At 36.8% G+C, this 23590-nt stretch overlaps 1 protein-coding gene across 2 annotated transcripts in view; it reads right to left on the reverse strand.

Annotated features, from left to right (window-relative positions):
- The window catches only part of rarab (retinoic acid receptor, alpha b), a 151594-nt gene that overhangs the window by 71399 nt on the left and 56605 nt on the right, over positions 1-23590 (reverse strand). The window contains exon 3 of one of the 2 annotated variants that reach the window (XM_016494767.1): positions 19836-20442. In XM_016494767.1, the coding sequence (XP_016350253.1) occupies positions 19836-20004 (169 nt within the window). In that variant the 5' untranslated portion in view covers positions 20005-20442. Of the gene's footprint in view, positions 1-19835; positions 20453-23590 lie in introns of both variants that reach the window. The other variant, XM_016494776.1, reaches the window with a different exon arrangement.

The raw sequence follows: 23590 nt of genomic DNA on the forward strand, positions 1-23590 counted from the left end.
ACAGGTCTACCAGCCGTTTATTATATGAAATTGTTCCTAAATCAAGGCATCACATTTCCATTTTTACCAAACAAATATGTAATAGGCATTCATTCCATATTCAAAATAGACATTTTCTGAACATACAAGCAGAAAACAGCAGTGGATTTCATGCGACAATCTTCTGTTTGGGGAATTCACAGCGACTAAAAATACTGACAAACAAATGCGAGGACGCCCCTGGCTTAAAACGGTCAGTAATATTTATAAAGCAAATCATTATGTAACACATTAAAGAGAGAACTAAGCTTGCCAAAAGCAAATTCACAAAATGCAGGAAGTTAGAGCAAGATGTTTTTGTCAGCACAAGTTCTCATGAAGCTAATATTTGCTTTTTTGCTCAATAAAAGGCTTTTGGACACAGTAGCTATAACTTCATTTTCTTCACTGGTCAACAAACAGTTTAGAGGCTGTTAGTTAGCTTGCTAGCTTTAGCCTGCACATGTATAAAAGTGTTTCTAAAAATTTCTGTGAGTTAAATACTTTCATTTAATGGGTATAGTTAGTATGGGTACATTCATAAGTGTCTCTTAGCTCATTACTTGTGTGTGTGTGTGTGTGTGTTAAACTGTAATCTGTCATTAGGAGGACACTGCTGGTTCCTGTCATTGAGTCATGCCTTCACTAAATGAGGTCAGACTGATGTGTTGTTTTAATCAACCCAGCCTGCCTCCATTAATTATTCAGCACCTTAGTGGATAGGGAGCCCTACGGCCAGGGAAGAGGAACGAGTAGAGTGTGAGAGAGACAGTTTACAACTAGACATGGCTACCATATTAGAGGAAATACAAACAGATATCAGGCAAGTAAAGTAGGCAATGAAACTGTATGTTAAATATGCATATATTTGGCATAAACAAAAATATCAACACTAATATCAGCAGAAATTAAGCACAGAAAATGGAAAACTAATGGTAAAAATATTAAAACAAAACCTCAGAGGTATTGAGAGCTGTCCCATTAACAACACCTACGATCCACCTCACACTTGGTCGGCCCATCACATCGTCCACACTCGCAGTAAAATGTCAGCAGCCGTGGAGTGTGAAAGTGTGAATGCGAGGTGTGAGGTGTGAGGGAGGACGGCATTTGGTTCACAGGCTTTCACACCAGGCTTCAGGCACTCACACACACACACACACACAGACACACACACACACACACACACACACACACACACACACACACAACAAAGAAACTCAAACAAGAAACTCAGATAACTTCATATGACAATACACAACAATAGGATTTCACAGTAAGGGAACTGGTAACAGATTAACCAGGGATGCACAATACATCAGTGACCATCAGCCAATATTAGCAGATTTTGTTCATTCTCAGCAAGAGTCTTAAATTGCATTGATTAGAAGCAGATCACGATTATTTTGTCCTCAATTTAAGTAGTACTTGTTTTCTGTGATAAGTTTCAGACTGTCTTTCCTGCTGCAAAGTTTTGAGTCCTGGATTCACTTATATTTTATTTTATTTTAAAAATAAAATAAAATAATAATTAAAAAAAAGTAATACTTTTATTCAGCGAGGACACATTAAATAGATGAAAAGTGACAGTAAAGACATCTATAAAAGATTTACATCTCAAATAAATCAAAGATTGATTGGAGGATCATGTGACACTGAATACTGGCGTAATGGCTGCTGAATAAATTACATTTTAAAATATATTAAAATAGAAAACTGTTGAATTACAATAATAATATTTCACACTATTACTGCTTTTACTGTATTTTTGATCACATTAATGCAGCCTTGGTAAGTAGGGCTGGGACGATAAATCGATGCAGGATCGATTCGTGAGATTTTCAGAATGCATCGCGATTCCTCTGGAATCGATTCGGAACTTAGTTTTTAACAGCGGATGGCGCTCTAATCTAGTTTTTATCCGCACGCGCTAATGCTCATGAAAAACAGTGCTAAAGAGCGCTTGTGCATTCGGCTGAGTCATGTAACGTTAATTTCACCTCAGCTCAGAATGCTTTTATGAAGCGAGATTAATGTAAACACAGCCCACTGTGAACACCCTTGTAATTCGCTTCAACCTTTTCGATGTTTATGAATGATTATTTTAGGTTCAACCGTTCAAGTGTGTGTAAGGATTTGGAAGCAAGCAAGAGTACGGCTGTTTCTAAAGCATGCAGTGCCTTCTGCTGTTCAAAACTAAGCTCAGAATCGATTCGAGAAAGAATCGCGATGCATTCGGAAAATCTCAGATTCGATGCAGAATCATTTCTCGATTCACAATGCATCGATTTATTTTCCCAGCCCTATTGGTAAGCATAAGAGACTTTCAAATGTACATTATATTATATTCTTTTTTAAATCATTTTGGTTGGCCATAAAATAAAATATATCAGTCAAAGTTTTTTTTTTTTTTTATATCTCTACATTATTAATTTGCAACTAAATCATGATAGTGCTACAAATATAATATGGTTTTCTATGTGTAAGGGAACCATGATCTTTCGTGTGATTGATGCCTCTATTACGGCTTAGCGTTGTTTAAAACTGAATGAAATATATTCATGCACAAGCACTCGGGACACAAATACACACCACACAAACACACAAGACGGCGCAAACACTGCAGCGATAGAGAGATCCCAAAATATTCCATGCTTCAGCAAAAAATAAAGCACAGCATAGAAAGGTGTCATGCTGCTTTCCACCTCCCCTTTCTGTTCCCTCCTTTCCTCTCTTCACTTTCTCTGCAAGTACACATATCTCAGGATGGGGTCTGGAGATTTATGAGCTATAGTGAGCCAGAAAGCCCTCCCCGGCTCTGGATCTGCTTTGCCGCCTCCCTCATGTCTTTTATTTCCATCCCTCCCTCTCTGGTTGCAGTGCTTTCTGCACACATTACCCTCTGTTGAGTGACAAACATTGTCTGTGGGCAGTAAATTCAGTCTGAGCCTGACAGGCCTCCAATAAACCAGTCTATTCTCTCACTGTGAGGAGGCTTTGGTCTGGAGGCCCACAGGAAGGGAATGCAGACACACACTCACATACACACAAATATAAAGATAAACAACTTAAGCGGGACAAGATACATGTGGCGTACATCATGCACATCAAAGGCACAAACACAGGAGACATATTCATATACACTCGCACAAAGAAACAATGATCAACAAGCGTCTGATTAAAACTCGCTTGAAAGAGTCTAGCTGAATATAACCAATGATCAAGCATTCAGAAAGCCTCAATATACAATTAAGGTTTACTAATCATACACGCAATGATTTCAGTTGTAAAAAGTGATTAAAAGGCACCAATTAAAAACTAATTTCTTAAATGTGTCTTTGTTTCTTTTTCATTGACCATAATGGCAATGCTGTTCTGCTTCAGCTCATTTTTATATCACCTTGAACCACAATACACCCACTTATGGTGCTTTACTCAAGGCAACTGGCTAACACTACAATGAGCGGTTCGATTCCAATTTGGCAAGCAAATTTATCCATTAAAGGCAATACCACCTGCTGCACAGTTAACAAGTGAAACTTCAAGTACCAGGCAGTAAGAAAACACACATTTGAGTAGGAAATAGCAAATATACAGTATTTGGAGGATAAATTCACTGTTTATATGTGCAATTTATGTTTTTTCAGGGAAGAAATATAAAAAAAAAAGTGTGTTATATTTCCAAATTTTGGTTTTACGGAGGATTATTTTCCACATCGTTGATATCTTACAAGTTTTTGTTCACTGGAATAGTAATATACAGACAGAAATATCCAACCCGATCTCACAGGAAAACAATGATTGTACAAGGTGTGATTACGTATGAATTCATATTATGTGAATTGTACAAAGGAAGTACACATAAAAAGTACACATAAAGGCCCGCCCCAAAACATAACTCTCACTGGGGCATGAGCAGATTGTATGAAAATGTAGAAATGAGATTGTACAAATTCATGAATTAGCCACTACTTCACCAAAACGTTAATTAGTTATGAATAGCTATGAGATTGTGTTGGTATATCAGCCTGTTATTTAGCCATTTCATACAGGTAGTTCATTCTTGTGTCTATCGACAGCATTTTTAAATAGATTTAGATTTCACTTTTCCCCCTCTTTTTTTTTGTTAATACTGACTAAATATTGTGAAAAACTGTGTTCTTTGATTTCAATTCTCATTTGCTATCCTGAAACTGTATTATCTGCATTTTATAAGCTAATGGCCATCTTCTCTAGATATCAGCATTGGTATCGGCCACAAAAAAAACAACACTGGTCCACCACTTGAATGAACCACGACACAGCATCTGGCAACTTCTTTTCCTACAATGTTCTAAAAGATCTAATAAGTTGCCAAAGTTCTTATAACGCCAAAGAATGATGACTGAAATCAAACACTGTAGCTTCAAAAGCTAGCAGACTCCCAGAGGTCCAGTATCAGCACAAGCTCAGCGACGATTTACAGATGCACCCATAAACATCCAGCCAATAATGGAACAGCTTCTTCTCATCTACTGATGGCAGCTGACAATTACAAACAGAGGCAATAAATCTGGGTGGTCACAGGTGTGCTCCAAACACACACACAGGATCGCCTTGGCCTCTATGCGTCTCACTAATTGCATGTTTTAAGCAGAGCTGTCTGCTGTGTCCATTTCCTTGATTGAAAGGGTGTTTATTGGCCACTCTCCACTGAAGTGCCCAGCACAGTCAGCTTCATGTGTGCTTGTGTAATATATGTAAAATATGAAGCTTTAAAATGTTTCATAACACTACACTTTGCAATACAATCAATAAGTAATAAATCATATATTTTTTTCACAACAGATCAATAGCATATGAGCATTTAAAAATGTACATAGTATTATATAGAGTATACACACATATAATGTGTATATATTATATGTATGTGTGGTGTGTTAACATTATTTTCATGATTTCGATGTATAAGTACTTAAGTATTTCACACACACACACACACACACACACACACACACACACACACACACTCAGTAAATATTTTTACACAGAAATCATGAAAATAACATGAAAATAAGAAATATTAAATAAACATGATTAAACTTATTTTATTATTAATTTTATTATTATTAATAATAATAACACAAAAATAAATATTCATTAAAAAAAAAATATATATATAGTGAAATTCATTATCAATTACAATGCATTTTTCATTCTCACCTTGTTACAGGGACTACTCAAACCTGCTGTATCAGCGCATCTGTTGCAACAGAAATCTCACACACACACACACAAACACACACACACACACACACTCAGTAAATATTTTTACACAGAAATCATGAAAATAACATGAAAATAAGAAATATTAAATAAACATGATTAAACTTATTTTATTATTAATTTTATTATTATTAATAATAATAACACAAAAATAAATATTCATTAAAAAAAAAATATATATATAGTGAAATTCATTATCAATTACAATGCATTTTTCATTCTCACCTTGTTACAGGGACTACTCAAACCTGCTGTATCAGCGCATCTGTTGCAACAGAAATCCTGCCTTCTACATACCAGCATTTCCTTTGTGTGTGTGTGTGTGTGTGTATGTGTGTGTGTGTGTGTGTGTGTATGATATGGAATGGAGTGCGGGTGGAGGCTGTCACAGCTGGATTGGGAACATCTGTCAATGCAGACTCAAAAATAACCTCTCACACACATACAAGTGTATGCTTCTGTGACTATACCGTACACTACTGCCAGCTCTGTTAAGAGAGAGAAAATAAGAAGTGAAAGAGGGACAAGAAGCATGAAAATGACACCTGGTTGTAATTTCTTCAGTTTGATGAATCAGGTCAACAGCAAACATAATGTGCGTAACAGTTTACGGTTTCATTTTTGAGTCAAATATATCATCACAGCTGAGAAAACCCGAAAAATGTCAAATGAAAACATTTGTATTTGTATGAATGAGTCTTTTCTATAATAACTTACAGGAATGCTGTGGCCTATACAGGCCAGAATTACATGTGGAGGCTTCAGGCAGCTTAACGCAAATGTTGGGGCGTTTAATTACAGTGATCCTCTTCAATATGTGTGTTTATGTAACATAAAGGGTAATTAAAAAGCTATCAAACACTTAGTAAAGAGCTGGTGGCAGTAGTGGTGGTTTTGGCCACAGTTGTGAGGACAAATGCTGATTATGTCACAGTCCCACAATCTCTCTTTTGTGGCACATGCAGTTGATACAAGCTTGAGTTCACTTCCTCGCTACCGAAAACCTTTAAAAGTCCATAAACGTTTTCTGTGGAGAAGTCAAAGTAAACAAGCGCAGGAAATCAACACGTGCTAAATCATTCTATAAATACACCCCCAAATAGGCCTATTAAATCGCTTAAGGAGTTAACGGCAGCAGTCGTCCCCCAGGGGCCCTGATTTACGGGACATTGTGTGCATGTCTGTACATGTGTGGCTGTTTGTATGCATAAATACTATGTGTAATGCAGACTAGCTCCCCTCTTTCTGCACTAAAAACTACCCACATTCTGACACACATTTCTGCTTCATCAATAAAATGAGTCCTTCACAGCTTAGCAATGGCCTTGTGAAGATATTTATGGCTGAAAATGGGGAAATCATATAAAAATGTCAACCTTCAAACACTTTATGACTAAAAGCAACACAGATTTTACACTGTAAATAAATGGTGTAATCCTTCAATTTAAGAGCTCATAGGACAATGTGTTAGAGACAAGAAACTGATGATTAAGATTTGGCCCCTATAGAAGCATTCTTGCATACATGGAGCCCCATTAGGGAATGTTTTGGAACATACAACATAGACAGCAAGTCTGTGTGCCATAAAAATGGAGACTCTATTTCAGTAGAGCTTGAAGCTAAGCTAACAATCAGCCTTTCAGGCATAACGTGGTGCATACAACATACAACATTTTCTGGAATCAGTGAAATATTAGAACTAGGCCTAATAAGCACAAAACACACACAAAATAATTAAACAATTCATTTGAATTAGATTCAGTGTTGTTATTGTTAACCAAAAATAAAGCTATTAAAATTATTTTCGATAATTGAAATAAAGCTAAAATAAAACAGAAGTATTAGATCAAAATCTTTAAGGGATAGTTCACCCCAAAATGAAAATTCTGTCATTAATTACTCACCCTCATGTCGTTCCAAACCTGTAAGACCTTCGTTCATCTTCAGAACACAAATTAAGATATTTCTGATGAAATCCAAGAGCTTTCTCACCCTGCATAGACAGTAAAGCAACTGACACGTTCAAGGCACAGAAAGGCAGTAAGGACATCATTAAAATAGTCCTTCAGTGGTTCAGTCCTTCAGTAAAATAGTGACTTCAGTGGTCCAACCGCAATGTTACAAAGCTGCAAGAATACTTTCTGTGCAGCAGAAAATAATGACTTTATTCAACAATTTCTACTATAAGTTCTACATGAGTTAATGACAGAATTTTTGGGTGAGCTAACCCTTTAAATACTTAAACTGGAAATGTTCTAGTAAACTAAGAACATTTTATGTTCTTAAATTATGAACAAATTACTAAAATTAAAATAAATAAAAGATAAATAAATATAAATAATAAATAAAGAAACTAATAAAAATGACAAACATCACAAAAATGACTAAACTTAAAATGAATACTAAAAACATAAAAATATAACAATTCAAAATATGAATAAATACTACAATAGTAAATACATAATACTAAAATAACACTGATTAGATTAATTACTAATATAATATTTGTCATTATTTAGTTATAAGTAATGCAATCTGGGACTGCCTTCTCCATAAGGGATACATGCAACGCAACCTCATGATTTGACCAAAACAAGTTAAATTAACATGCTGAATAATTAAGATTTTGGAACATTGTTTACATCTATGATATCACAAAATGTTACTTCCAAATGCAGCTCACTAAGTTTTGGAACAAAGCTTATTTTTCTGCAGGCAAAACGAACCTACTGAACTTACAAATTGAACTTGTGTCAAAAGTCTTTTTTGGTCTGAATGTGCACTGTTCATCTGCGCATGATATCCAAGATGGAAAATCTTTGCCAATTTTAAATCACTTTTAAAACGATGTTCCTTTTCTAATGACATCACATAGGTCATGTGGGCTGGCCTGGCTCCATTCTGCTACAGAACACCCATTTTTCATGGTCAAATCAATTCCTACATTACAAAATCAAGTTCGGTCCTACATTTTTTTTTTTTTTTTTTTTTCCTGAATATCCTGTTGCACCATCAATCACATCACATCACATCACATTATGAAAGTAAAATGGGTCAGGAGCAAACTACAAGACTGAATCAATGAATCTTTGTTTTATGATCAGCAGACATTAACTTTTTTTTTAAAACTAGACTCAATGAAGATGTGGATCATATACAAGCACACAAAAGCCTTTTTATGAGTCAGAAGCCAAGCAACCTCAGCTGATACTCTAGTTATGAGCATTTTCAGTTATATTAAAACAGTGGGCTGGATCCATAGACTGTGATGACGTTTTCTCTGTGCGTACAAGTGAGAGTGTGCTTTTCACACTCCTACAGTATGCTACACTAATCAGATTTGACCTACACACACACACACACACACACCTCCCTCTCAGTGCCAAGTGTTCGTGCTTGCCCTCATTTCCAATGCAAGGACTTGTGAAGGTCGAGACTGAGTGAGGAATCAGAACAGGAGCAATAAAAGCAGTTACTTTAACAGGCTTTTAGCGACTTGGGAGTGCCATCCTTTTAACAGTGTCACCCTGAGGCCTCCCCCAAAGGCATGATAAGAGCCTCCCGCTCTCAAGGGAATCGTAGTGTCTCGCCCCTCCTGTACTAAAACTCTCCATCCAGCTCCATCATAATGGAGGGGTCCAAGGGTCCTCAATGTTAAATGTATCTAAGACTGTATGTGATGGCTTTGTCGGAATGATCCTTTGCAGTGCATTTGAACATATCTCACTGGTCGTATGATGGCTGCTATTAAAAGTTCAATTATTAAGACTTTATCTTCAACTGGGTTTCATCAACTATGGACACTTTTGGACATAGAAGAATTCATTCTTGTCATTTTCTGATCCGGCATAAATATTTGCACTACAGAATCATTTCCATCACATGATCTCCAACCTTAAATGATTTAACAATTGTGTCGGATAACCTTCTGTACAGTGGAAATGACTGTGAAATTACATTTGAAATATTTTGGGAGAAAAATCTCACTTGTCCCTTGCTTTGCTAAAGCTAGTTTCCTAGCCAGCATTAATACATCCTAAAAACAAATTCAATAATATGTTCAAATTTCACAAAATTACAAAAAATGTATAAAACATACACTACAATTCTAAAACTTGGGGCCAGTAAGATTTTTATCTTAAGCTCAACAAGACAGCATATATTTAATTAAAAATATACAGTAAAAACAATAATAACATGTATATAATAATATGAAATACTGTTAAATAATACATTTTAAAATGTAATTTACTTCTGGGATGGCAAAGCTGAATTTTCAGCAGCCATTACTCCAGTTTTCACAATCCTTCAGAAATCATTTTAATATGCCGATCTGCTACTCAAGAAACATTTATTTTTATCAATATTGAAAGCAGTCGTACTGCATAATATTTTTGTGGAAACTGTGATACAGTTTTCAGGATTCTCTGATGAAAAGAAAATTTCTAATTGATCAACTTAACGTATCCTTGCTGAATAAATCTATTCATTTCTTATACACATATATATTAGTGACCCAAACCTTTGAATAGTGTAAATATTCTTATTTGAAAGTAATAAAGTAAATAAATAAACCACATTTTTTTTTATAATGGCCTTTCATATTTAAAAATTGAAATTCTGGGTCTAGGACAAGGGTAAAACAAATAAATACATAATAATAATAATAAAAAACATAAACAATAAAGTTTTAATGTCACCATTATATAACCAAAAACAAACAAACAAAAAACACAGTACAAATTTGTACTGATATTGAATATTGAAGAAACCAAAATTGAAGAAACACCCATTTGCTAGCATACACACACATACTGTACATAAGGCAGAAAAACACCCAATGCAAACAAACAGTTAAGTTCCTGAGAGTCAAAAAGGCTGCTGTCATTTAGCCAGGAAGATGCAGCACATGAGTGAGATAGAGAGAGAGAGAGAGAGAGAGAGAGAGAGAGAGAGAGAGAGAGATACTTCAAACAGTGTGAGACCCACAAGAAACACCCATTTGCTAGCATACACACACATACTGTACATAAGGCAGAAAAACACCCAATGCAAACAAACAGTTAAGTTCCTGAGAGTCAAAAAGGCTGCTGTCATTTAGCCAGGAAGATGCAGCACATGAGTGAGATAGAGAGAGAGAGAGAGAGAGAGAGAGAGAGAGAGAGAGAGAGAGAGAGAGAGAGAGAGAGAGAGAGAGAGAGAGAGAGAGAGAGAGAGAGAGAGAGAGAGAGAGAGAGAGAGAGAGAGAGAGAGAGAGAGAGAGAGAAAAGCAAGAAATTCAAGACCCAAAGGAGAGATTCTTCTCTGAGAGGCCGCCTGACCCAGGGTGATTTAAGATGCCTGCAGGCTGCGTGGCCGCCACCCTGTCTGGTTGCCCCCTGCTGCACATTGTGCGGACACTGGGATCATTTGATGCCGCCTGAGCCAACATGAGATGCGCCACACGTGAGCAGCATATGGCTGTTGGTCTGAGCCAGTGACTCATCAGATGCTAATGCTGACCGGCCTGAGGAAGCACTGCAATACACAACTACTGTCTGATGATGAACGCCACTGACACATTCTCATCAGCTTCTAACACATTTTCACATTGAGTAGAAAGAGAACTGTGGTCGACACTATGACACAAACCCAACGTAAAGGAAACTGCATTCTTGTTAGTGCTCAGAACTTATGTGGTGGACTGACGTGTAAAGACAAACATTTGCGGTTGATGTTAAATGGGTTTAAGGTAAACTGGCATGCTGACAAGAAGGAGGAGTTTAGTCAGGGCTGTGGCCTTGCAGTTAGCATGCATGCTTAGACATGATGCAGGGTCAAGGCCCATTTCCCAATACTGTTCCTTACTCTTTTCCCCTTCATATACTGTCTTTTCTATATTCAATATTTTCAATGAAAAGTGACCAAAATAAATCTGAGGCCTAAGTAATATTAGCTTTGTAAGAAAAATGATGAGGACGATGAAGATCTCGATGAAGATGTTTATTGCAGCATATCAGTGACAAAGTACATGTAGTACCTCGGGTTCAACGGAGTCAGAATGAACCACAAACATCCTAAGCTCAAACATTTTATACTCTATTCTTCCCGCTTCATCTTCCCGCATGTAAATGAAGTTTCGTCTTAAATGTAAATTGCGGATAACAATGAAAGTGATAGCCTTCCGTTCCCACGTCTTTGATAGTCTTTCAGGTGGAAACAACCAAATGTTCAGGTAATAGGATTATCTAGAATCCCTAGCAATTATATTCAAGTACCCTTTTGGTCAGCAGATGGCTCTTGATGGCCTACTGCCGCTCCCACGCTATAGGTGACAAGTAACGTTCAGGAGATACTATTGACATATTATTGAGATTGGAAAGAATTATCTGTATGATAATTAAGCTCTTTGTAGAGAAAGGAGAATAGTTTATTTAGAGTGGAAGTTTGGGTGAGGCAGACTATAATTTCTTACAGCTTCTTAGCTATGAAACAGTTCAACAAAAATAAAACTAAATGTAACTAAAATTATTCACTGAACTTAGACACTAAACACTACTGTTCAAATGTTTGGGGTAAGTAAGATTTTTTTCATATATATAAATTAAAACTTTTATTCAGCAAGGGTGCATTCAATAACAATTGCAGCATCAGTGGCCTATAAAAACACTAACAAATCTTGCCAACCCCAAACTTTTGAACAGTCTTCCGAAGCCACGTGAGTTCATAAATTAGCCATTAGCCTTATGTTCAAAATAAAATATGGTGCCTTCAGATGTGTCAGGCTTGAGGATATTATGTCATAACTTAAATAAAAATGGTGCACCTGACTAGTCTGTTCCTGTTTTGGTCTGTTTCTCAAACAACGCTATTTAAGGACTTTAAAAGACTTGGAATAATAGCACATGAGTCATATAGACTTATTTTTTAGTGCTTTTATGGTGTTTTTGTCCTTTATGGACCTTGACAGACAAGATCACAATGACTTGAAAACACAATGAAAAACAAGAGTTTTCAAAAAGCTTTCATTGGTGCTCCACTGGGAAGAAAAAAAAATAACGTCATACAGGTTTGACATGAGGGCCAGTAAATGACTGAATTTTCATTTTTGGTTAGCCACCACTAATACATGAATTGGCAAAAATATATAGTTTAGTCATGAAACTCTAGATGGCGCAGGCTGATGGGTTGTTAACGTAACTGATGATATTCAGAGAGTTAAACGACTTGGCACAAGCTGATTGGTTCATGTTGCATATGCAGCCAATGAGCTTACTGCCTTGCATTTATATGGCTGGCTAGCATTCACTTGAGATTCCTGCAGTGCGCTTTCAGAGTTTCTCTGAAACCCTCCACCTTCCCCAGCTCCACCTGTATAGATCTGCTACGAGTTATTTTATATGCTATTTGTGCAGCAGCAGTATGTCTTTAAATACTTACGGCACCGTATCGCTGTATGCATTGGCAGTAGCAAGTTCCTGTACTTGCTTGCAGCAGCAGCAATAATCTACAACTACAGCAATAACCAACAGCAGCAGCAATTCAGCAGCAGCATAGCAGATCTATTCCACCAAGACCAAATACATTAACATTGTCATATCCATCACCATGCTAAAATCTTCAGAGAGTTCTCATGATTAAAATAAATAAACTTCAGCTGAATATCTGAATAATATCTAGCCATGTTTATAAAACTACTGATTGCCATGCTCGTCTCAGACCTGAGCGAACTGTGACAGTGTGATTGTCATGAGATCGCTCCATTGCTCCGGGCATCTAGAGAAGGGCGGCCATGTTAAACACACGGAAATGAGCAGTGACAATTCTCCCGGCTTCAAAGCTACTCGCACTGCCGTTTCCTTATCCTGGCATCTGAAACACAGGTGCACTTGACAACATTTTTTACCAAAACATACTGTAAAACAAATTTTTTACCTTTTTGCAATTAATATTTAAACAACTGAACCAGCATTTCTGACACAAGCACCATAGCCCGACATGTACAGTACTAACCACTACGCCACAGCACTGACCAATGTAGATTAACAAAAAATTTTCGGTCTGCTTCATATTTCCATTTCACCTCTGCAGGATAAGCAATTTATCCAAATTAATGCAAAATACTACTCGAAACTAATTATTCCAATCGCTGCCATAAGCAACCGAAGTGTGATTAATAGGGCTGGGTTTTGACACAAATTTCACGATTCAAGAAGATTCTCATTCACAAGCTTGCCATTCGTTTTGATTACCAATTCGATTCGATTCGATTCAATATCGATTATTTTGGCTATATATCAGGTACAGTACATGCCAAATTTTCTCAAGGAAAAAAAAAATCTCTCAACTAATGCTGTAAAATATACATGAGAGTCAGTTGGTGCTACATTACTATAATATTGAAGGTTAAAATTAACTGATTTGTTCAAATTACACTTAATGAAGTTTTTAAAATAATAGTTCCAATTACATAATATTTCTACTTCAATTCGTTTTTTTTTTTAAATATAAACATACTGGTGGCTGTCATAAAAACTTGATGGATTTATTCAAATATAAATTAAACACTGAACAGTAAAATGTATAATGGATATGTTATATGATGCATATATTTAGCAAAATACCCCTCTCTACAGTTAATTTTTCTATCTGACTAATGAGTTTTTTGGTCACCGAATATGTTTGTTTCTGAGGTAAATGTGACGTTACGTGACATTGTTTACAAGCCGTTATACTGACATGTTTGCGCGGCTGAAACACTGATTGAGCGATTACATGAGACAGAATACAGATTGTAAAGTTGTACTCTTTCTTTTAACTTACCTTCGGATGTTTAGTCGTTTATTTTGGGCTGAAACTGGTATTAATGTGGAGGAGATGATCAGTTCATGTGCACTGTGAGCTGCTGCGTCTGTTGAACTGAGGCGATACAGCGATCTGTCACTCCACATTAAACAGCGCCAAAACGACATTTATTGTTTGAATATTGCAATACAATGGACAGAATTTGAAATTCGATATTTTTTACCCAGCCCTAGTGATTAAACATCCTAACCTACATATGAATGAACTAGTGACATGGTGGCCCTGGTTGGAAGGTTAGGAGACATAAATATCACCCTGACAAGCCCGCAGACTGAACGCCCAACCGGAGGCTGCCAGATGCAGATCCATCATCCACACAGGCAGCACCGAGAAACATCCACTGTGACGAGGAGTAGAAACAGCAGGCTTGACAAACAATGGTGGTCTGCTCCTCATTGAGAGGAGACAGGAATCCTGAAGACATCCTAAAGCTAAACGACACGGGCAGCCAGCGCCAGAGCCGACAGGCAGCATTTTCAAACTTCCAGGAGCCAGAGAGAAACCAGGGACCCTTTGACAGACCCATCTCCTCACACACACAGCTGTGAGTGAACGACTGTAGCATGACATCCATCAAAATGCGTTCCAGACAGCTGCTATAGGACAGGCAGCTCTTGTATCGGCAACGGACTGCAAACCAGCAGTCCGGTGAGCATCACAGAGCAGTGCCAGGCATGACGGGAGAAGCAGATTTCAGGTTTTGGATATGTTCGGTCACAAGGTCAAAGGTCACGTGGGAATATTCTGTATAATGAACATACTACTCATGCACAACATGATTTCCCCAATAGGACAAGTCCCTTGATCATCGATTTTCATTGGTCTTTACAAAATAATCAATATTGACATTATAATTTTGACAGAAACCCATAATCCAATTATCTTTTGCATGTTATGGCTCACGATCGATATATAACTGATACTATAAATCTTTGTCAAATAAAAAGAAAGAAAAGAGCTACAACTAAAAACTAAAATAAATAGATTGTACTTGAATTTAAGCATCAAGACATTATAAAATTGAAAGATATATAATGTTCAGTTTGAAATCTGCGATAGAAAAATGTATGCTGTGTTCATTACAGGAAGGCCCTCTGGGCTGCTGGTTAGTCCTTGAAAAACTCTGGTTAAAAAAAAGAGAGCTTAGTGAATTAAAAACAATGGATTAGAATGATTTATTTAGTTAATACAAAGGAGTTTGTGTGAGTGGTCTGAAACATAGTTTACCGTCTACTTCAGCTTAAAATTAATAAAGGTTGTTTTACATTTTTTTTGAGACACAAACCCAATGAACTCAACGAACTAAGAAGTGAACACACACACACAGCTCTGGTATCATATATGAGCACAGCAACTCATATATCAGATATGTGCTCTTAAAGGGACAGCACTCTTCAGGAGATCTTTGCTATAATCTATCACTATTATAAGTGCTAGATATTTATCAAAATCGAAACAAAATAAAAATTATAGATAAAATAGCCAGAAACAAATAAATATTTAACATTGGCTGATAAAATATCCCACACCAATAAATAAATATATAAAACGAACAAACGGACAAATATCAGGCAATAAATATCCAATAAAAATTTGAAGTAAATAAATATATTGAACAAGACATTTCCAGTACTATTTAAAAACTAAAATAAACATCCAGCATTGGCCAAAAAGTATCCACTTCCAAAAAAATATCCCCTTCCAGGAGCAACAAAGGCATTGATTCAGGATGTCCTACTTGGGGAAATCATATTAAGCTTACTAACAGTGCTGCAAGCTTTTAGTGATGATATAAACTAAGATATAAGTACAGATATGGGGTGCATTCAACGCTGAGAGGCACTCAACATTTTATGTTACTTTAGTCATGCATCTAAAACATGAAAATGATTCAACACAGCACAGCCATACTAGAAGGCTAAAGGTCACCTAAACATTGAGGGAAATGATGCAGTATAAAAAAGACACTTGTGTCGCATTAGTTAACTCATGCTGCTGCTGCTGTTGCTTACGAAAAGCCAATGAGACACAGCAGCAACAACATATCAAAAATTAATAAACCGAACCAAGGAGGGTCGCCTTCATTTCCCTACAGAACGAAGCACAGTTGGCGTGCTTTGAATATTTCTGTGCTTTCTCTTTCTGCAGCGACCCTGGAGGAAAGCAGGCAGGGGCTGTTGGTAGCTGATGCTTACCACTTTGTGGCATTAAACTGCGTTCCATATTTAACTCAAGCGGCGCTTGGGGGGGCTGGTGGCAGAATAGAAGTTTGAATCTGAGGAAATGGAGCTATCAAGGATTAGGGCTATACTAAAAAACACAGCAGCCCAAATTTGTTAAAAGTTGTCTGAAGGACCCAGCAGACCACAATGCCTGGCAGGTCTGATCAGGTTAACACTTCATTAGCCTGCACTAGCCCCGCTACCACTGCTGGAGACTGAGAAGCTGAGCACACAGTGTGACAGCAGAAACTAGCAGATATATCTTAACATCAAGTGTAATTTATTGACATCTACATGTATCAATTTCTTAATTGCAGTCAAAAACATATAAAGTCCATGATGTGGAGATTAGCAACATCATTATATACCTCACTCCTTAAAGAAGTCTCTCAAATTAATTGAACTGAAAGGTAGCAAAGGAGTGAATCAAATCTGGAGCATGATATGAACAAATAATATTATGTATATGAATAGTCACTTTTTAAAATCTCTTTTTAACTAATCCGGAGCTCGGTAGTTATGTGGGTAGCTGACAACTAACTAACTAACTAACTAACTATTTATGTATTTATTTATTAGAAGATATATAAACAAACAAACAAAAAAATGATAAATTATTTAAAAGTTATTTATAAATAAATGTGTTTTTATTTATAAATAAATAGCATACCATGTTTTTATAAGTAAATGTTAATTTGTTATTTATAAATAACATAAAATGTTATTAAACAACCAAACAAGCAAGCAAACAAACAAACAAATAAATATGTTTATATTATATTATATATATATATATATATATATATATGTTATTATTATATTTGTCAACTACACACAGAGTTCTAGATTTGTTACATGGGTGATAAATAATATTAATACCTAATATTACATTTACACATACACAACTGCACACATATTGCATGTTGTCTCTTAATTAATGAGGTCATACAAACTAGTACCCATAAACAAATTAGAATGATTTTGTTTTAGATCTTTTTAGTACTTTTAGATGAAGTACAGCAACTTCACACTGCATGTACATTTTGGAAGCACAGTTTTTGCAGTGCAGTGCACTCATTTTGTAGCGGGCCAGACACTAACGGAATCCAATTGAGTCTAGCAGACCTCAGGAGTGTTCAAAAAGAGCTGAATCATTCATGTCATACTTCACTCACACTTTGTGAAATCTGGTCACCTGCTTTTTTAGTGTACAGAGCCTCTTGTGAGAGCTGAGTAATTCATAACTGCAGTGTCGAGATGAATAAACTTTGTACATACAAGAGCATCAGACTTCGAATCACTTTCAGTCTTTAGTAGGAGGACAGACGTCCACCTTTCAACTTCCTTTCTAGAAACCACACCGAAACACTCACATATCATGCTAACTAAGATGCCCAAATCGGAGGTGGAAGTCTGCTAGCTCTGCATAACTCCCAAATCTAATCACCGTACCTCCCAGCTGCTTGAATTCTGTGCCTGGCAGTTGACACATCATTACAGCACAGCAAGTGACAAGAAGCACCCTGGGGATTCCTTCTAGCGGCTGTTTAAGTCGAGTTAGGAGAGCTCGACAATAACAGGCACCTCCATATCCATCCATATTCCATATCCAACCTCCTGCGCAAGATGATAAATAAATGCTCTGCACACCATCGATCCGTGTTCTCTCATTTGGACCTCATGCAAATACACCGCCCAAAGCCAAACTAGCTAACTTATTTGGGTTTCACGGCGATACAGTCTCCCTGACTAATAGGTTTACCAGAGGTAATCCCATGCAAACTTTTGCATCATCCTCTGGAAGCAAAATAATAACATTCCCACAACCCCCCCAACCGCCGTTTCTTACATGGGGCGCCAAATTTTAGCTGCGCGCCTTTTCTCGGCTAACAGCGTGCGGAGTCTTTCCGCAAGTCAGCAGGGGGTGTGTAATAATTAGCCCCCGAGAGCATCAGAGGGTTGTCATATAGCACTATGCAGAGAGGCACATTAGTAGCTCCAGGCCCAGGAGGGAGCTGCCGCTGACTGACTGCCAAAGGCTCCCTGTCAATGATGGTTGGCAGCAGCCACTGCATCAGTAGCTGACTCAAAACGCACTCCCACCCACCGAGCCAAAACATTATGTACTGTCATTTCAAGTGTGCAAAGTGGACGGGAATGTCTCCACAGATCACTGAACTCCTCCTCTCGGCGGGGTTGATTGGAAAGTTACGATGGAGACGAGGAATACTAGAAATCGTCCTGCTGTATAATTTACTCGTTATGGTCTCGCTTGGCAATATATTAATACATACAGTATATTAATACCTATGTAGTAATTTTGATGATTTTGCATGAAATAAAATTTTGAAAAATGCACTTTTTATTTGGCCACTACATTTTTCAGTTTTTGCAATACAAACCTTTGACAACATCAGTAGCAAAAATGGCATAAGAGTTTGGTTTCTTTACATGTTTGAATCATATCAAACGGTCATTTTTAAAATGAATTTGCATCAATACTCAAAATGGACGTTTTCTTTAAAGTCTCCATGAAATCAAAATGGAAGTTTTTTGGCTTTTAGTATGAATATGTTAGCCTTAAGGTTATCTATAAGCTAGTGCGTAAATTCGCATTTACAAGATGTAAGCATTCAAAACTTACAGTCTCTAACTTGCGCCAATATGTGACCATGGACCACAAAACCAGTCATAATGGTCAATTTTTTAACATTTTTTTTTTATTTATAAATCATCTGAAAGCTGAATAAATTAAGCATTATATTGTTGTATGGTTTGTTAGGATAGGACAGGGGTAGGCAAGTTCGGTCCTAAAGCAGCAAATCAGGAAATTATTTCTGCAGAATCATGTGACACTGAAGACTGGAGTAATGATGCTGAAAATGTAGCTTTGATATAACAGAAATAAGATACATTTCAAAATGTATTAAAATAGAAAACATCAAATAAACGCAGCCTTGGTGAACAAAATAATTCTTTAAAAAAGATTTTTAAAAATCTCATTGACTCAACTTTTGAGAGGTAATGCATATAGCGCTATATTTTTTCATCCTTTCTTGTTAGTCCCTGTCACTGAGGCATAAAATAGTAAAAAGATAATACTACTAATAATTGTGCAACTGTGAGATAATGTTTAAAACAGGAAGTCACAATTGTGTTATAGGCACATTTTGAGATATAAAATTACTCTGTAGAGTAGCTTGTTTTTTTTGTTGGGTTTTTTTTTGGCCTCCATTCTATGAACTACAGTCTGGAGAAAAACTATATTAAAAAATGACAAATTTCATTTTGGGGTGAACTGTTTGTTTAAGGATTTAACTGTGCTGTGCATGATTAGCCTTAGGTAACAGGTGTTTATTTAGTACGTACTTCTTGTACTTTTCGCAATAGACCACTATGCGCCATTCTTTACATGTGTGTCACACCTGAAAGCACTGGTTGATAGCAAAACGCAGAAGTTTCACACCAGAAAAGAAGGGTACTCACTTGCAGGAGACGGAGTGCTGTATCCACTGACAGGAAGTCCTGGAAGTGTCGGAGGGGAGAGCCCTCCTAGCATATGAGGAAAGTAGTAAGGGTAGTGCGGCATCGGGAAGCCCCCTAAAGGATTGCCCAGACCTCCGGGGCTGGGGCAGTGGTTGCCGTTTCCAGACATGGCACGCTCAGATACAGCACTGAGTCCCAGACCTCTGTGCAGGCTATCCGTGATGCCGGATGTCTACTTTCCCATCGTGAGCTACTTTTGGTAATCCAACTATGAGAGCTTTGTTTGCGATTGTCCGTGCGGGCGCTTGCTACTGTGGCTTGAGACAGAAACAGGTTAATGATTGGTGATCCAGGGTGCGTGTGAGTGGTTATGACACCATTCGATCACAGTGTACGGCTCACAGGTGTAGCGCTCTTTGTTTTGGTGTTATGTAACTCTCTGGAAACAATCCCACAGTTCTCTTAGAATAAAAGTGTGTTGAGGCAGTATATTCCAGTTACTCTTCACAGGATGATGGACTAGGGCGATGTGATGCAAGAGGAAATGAGAAGCAATGCTCCGGAGGTGACAAACTGCTCTCGGGTCAAACCTGTCAGAGCGAGCAACCTATGAAAGACTGAAAAAGAGTGGAAAGGATCAGAGAAGAGGACATTTAGTTGTCAGATGTGTTTGTGTGTGTGCATTTCAAATAATCCTTCTGTATACAGTTGTGACCAGTATATAGATATATCGGCCTAGTCAGTGGATAATACACTTTTTCTCTTAACCAATATTGTTAATGCATAGTGTACTTTTTCATTTAATTAATTTTGCTGTCATTATATCATACATGCTTTTCCAAATCTTTAAATAATTCCTTATAAGTACATACTGTGGATTAAATAATGTGTCAGTCTTCATTCCTAAATGAACATGTATAAAGAACATCACATTATTTAATCAAAAATACAATAAAAACAGTAATATAGTGAAATATCATTACAATTTGAAATAATTGTTTTCTATTTGAATATTAAATATTATTATATTAAAAAAATCATTTTAAAAGCAGCCATTACTCCAGTCTTTAGTTTCACATGATCCTTCAGAAATCATTTTAATACACTGCTCAAGAAACATTTCTTATTATTATCGATGTTGAAAATTGCTGCTTAATATTTTTGTCGAAATGGATACATTTTTTTCAGGATACTTGGTTGAATTGAAAGTTCAAAAGAACAGCATTTATTTGAAATAATATTTTTGCAACAATACATGTCTTTACTGGTACTTTTGATCAATTGAAATCATCCTTGCTGGGAGAAAAAAATCTTACTGACCCCAAACTTTTGGACGATAATATATTTGCTCTTTCAGTACATAAATTAACGTTATTAAATTAATGTCATTTATATACCGATTGATGTCATTTTAACATCAATAGGAACTAAAGAGTTCACAAAACCATAGAGAACATGTTGTAGTATCATTAGGCACAGTAGTGTTGACTTACACTAATGCTATCACTTGTAACTGCTTTCACATGAAAGTATTTACTTTTCAGTTGACTGTGAAAAGCATTTACTTGTCACTAACTATGTCACTAATTTCACCATTTAAAAAGAAAAAATAAAGAAAAAACAATCATTTTCAATGTCACAATTCAATTCAAACCACATAAGAATTTAACATTTTTTTAACACATCATGAGCAGTTTACTGAAAATCTCACTGCATGGAAACCTCGAGTTAATTTCTATGGGATGCTCTCTAAAGCTTGCTTGAGTTAGCAACAAGAGGGTGGAGCTTAGCAAAGGACCAATTCTAATGGCTTTTATTCATGAAGTTCAATGAATCAGTACCACTGAATTTCTCCTAAATCTCATCAGAAAGGGCTTACAAAATCTGACTACTCATTGGCCACCCTGCTTTCTAGATATCGTTATCAGTACTGGCCATTGAAAACCCTGTAACCTATATTATACAGTGTCATACACCACAGACCACACTCAGATTAGATACAATGACTGCTGAACTCTGGTCTTTATAGCCATATAGGAATGTGTTCTCCATTCTCACGGTTTCGCTGACAGAAATCTGGAACATCACAATACATCCAGTTCGACATCATACCTCAGACAGAGCGTAAATAAACTGAGGAATTAGAGAAAGAAAGAGGCAAAGACTGCATTTTAACACTCAGGGCCTGTTCTTGAGCACTGAACCCGGCTTGACAGCATGGGAAAATGCTGCCAAGGTCTTCCCCAGTGAGCTTGTTAACTGTAGAGTTCCCTCAGGAACACGGAGCAGGATCTTCACACAGACCGTCTTTCAGAAACCCTCATTAACACTATCTATCTGGGCATAACCTGGAAATGTGAGAGCACGAACTGTGAGGTGGAGGAGGAAAAACACAGTTTGAAGACCCCGTGATGAGCACAATATTTGTATTGTCTGTCTGCAAGCCTGTCGTGCTTCTTCACCGTCCCAGCATCTATCTATCCTTATCGTATCTCGCGTCTTTCTGCTCGACTCTACCTATTCTCTAGATTACACAACAGATACGAAACACTGCACAAATAAATCTAATTCAAATATCCTCCCATATGGAATATGGATTATGAATTTCCCCGAAGGCATGCAGAGCATCATGGGGGTACCGCTCAAAGCGGGAACGAGAAACTGAGAGAAAAAATAGAAAAAGGCAGCAAGAGGGAGAGATCAAAGCTGAAAAAGAGCAAGTGAAGACACCTTATTGTGCTGCACACGGCTCTCAAATCTCACTCATACATTATTAAACGGCGAACTAAGTAGGTTAAACCCCACTGGTCGCCTAGCAATGAACTCACTAATTCAAACTAATTCAATGCCAGAGAATGTGTGAGAACGTGAGATTAGAGGACTGTATTTGTGTGAAAGACAGATTGACGGGAATAAAGAAACTAAGATGGAAAAAGAGAGAAAAAAAGAGTGTGAAATGTTTCCAGAAGACGGTTAAATTTGTTTTAAGTATTACTTCACTAGAAATCATTAGATTTATGACAAGAAACAAGTACAGTTTACTTTTAGTCCATGTCTGTCAGCTTTGGGGCTAATCTCAAAATAAAATTCATCTTTAGCAGTGGTGGACGAAGTACACAAATCAAGTACTTGAGTAAAAGTACAGATACGTATAATAAAATATTACTCCAGTAAAAGTAAAAGTACTCCTTTTTCAATTTTACTCGAGTGAAAGTACAAAAGTACTCGATTTTTTATGTACTTAAGTAAAAAAGTACTGATAGATAGATTTATTTAGCAATTTTATATAGGCTACTTAATTTAATTTTATATTAGCACATACATTTTATAATCCTACTGCTCAAAATACCTGGGATTTTCCCAAAACAACCACTATATGGAGTCAAGATATAGTTTTGTTGTTTCGTATGGACTACGTTGACGAGAGTGATGTAGTAATGTTCACTGTGAAGCTTACACTGCGATGTACCTGAGAGAAAACAGATTTGACCATCTGATTGTCACCAGTAAGAAAAAAGTGTTTTAAAGCCTGTTGTTTTGCAGAACATCACAGTTATATATGACATGAGAATAAGGCCTGAAGTTAGGAAGAACATTTTAAGGAAAATATAATTATATTTTCATAATGATTTTTTTCTTCTCAAACCTTGTCTGTGGTGTAAAAACACCCCTGGCCAAATGCCCCCAGAGGGCATCACTTCCCACTTTGATAATTACTGTAGTTACCATGTTCTGAACATCACATCCTTTCTTTT

The sequence above is a fragment of the Sinocyclocheilus anshuiensis genome, unplaced genomic scaffold (assembly GCF_001515605.1).
Source record: "Sinocyclocheilus anshuiensis isolate Anshui unplaced genomic scaffold, SAMN03320099.WGS_v1.1 scaffold1166, whole genome shotgun sequence".
Taxonomy (NCBI): domain Eukaryota; kingdom Metazoa; phylum Chordata; class Actinopteri; order Cypriniformes; family Cyprinidae; genus Sinocyclocheilus; species Sinocyclocheilus anshuiensis.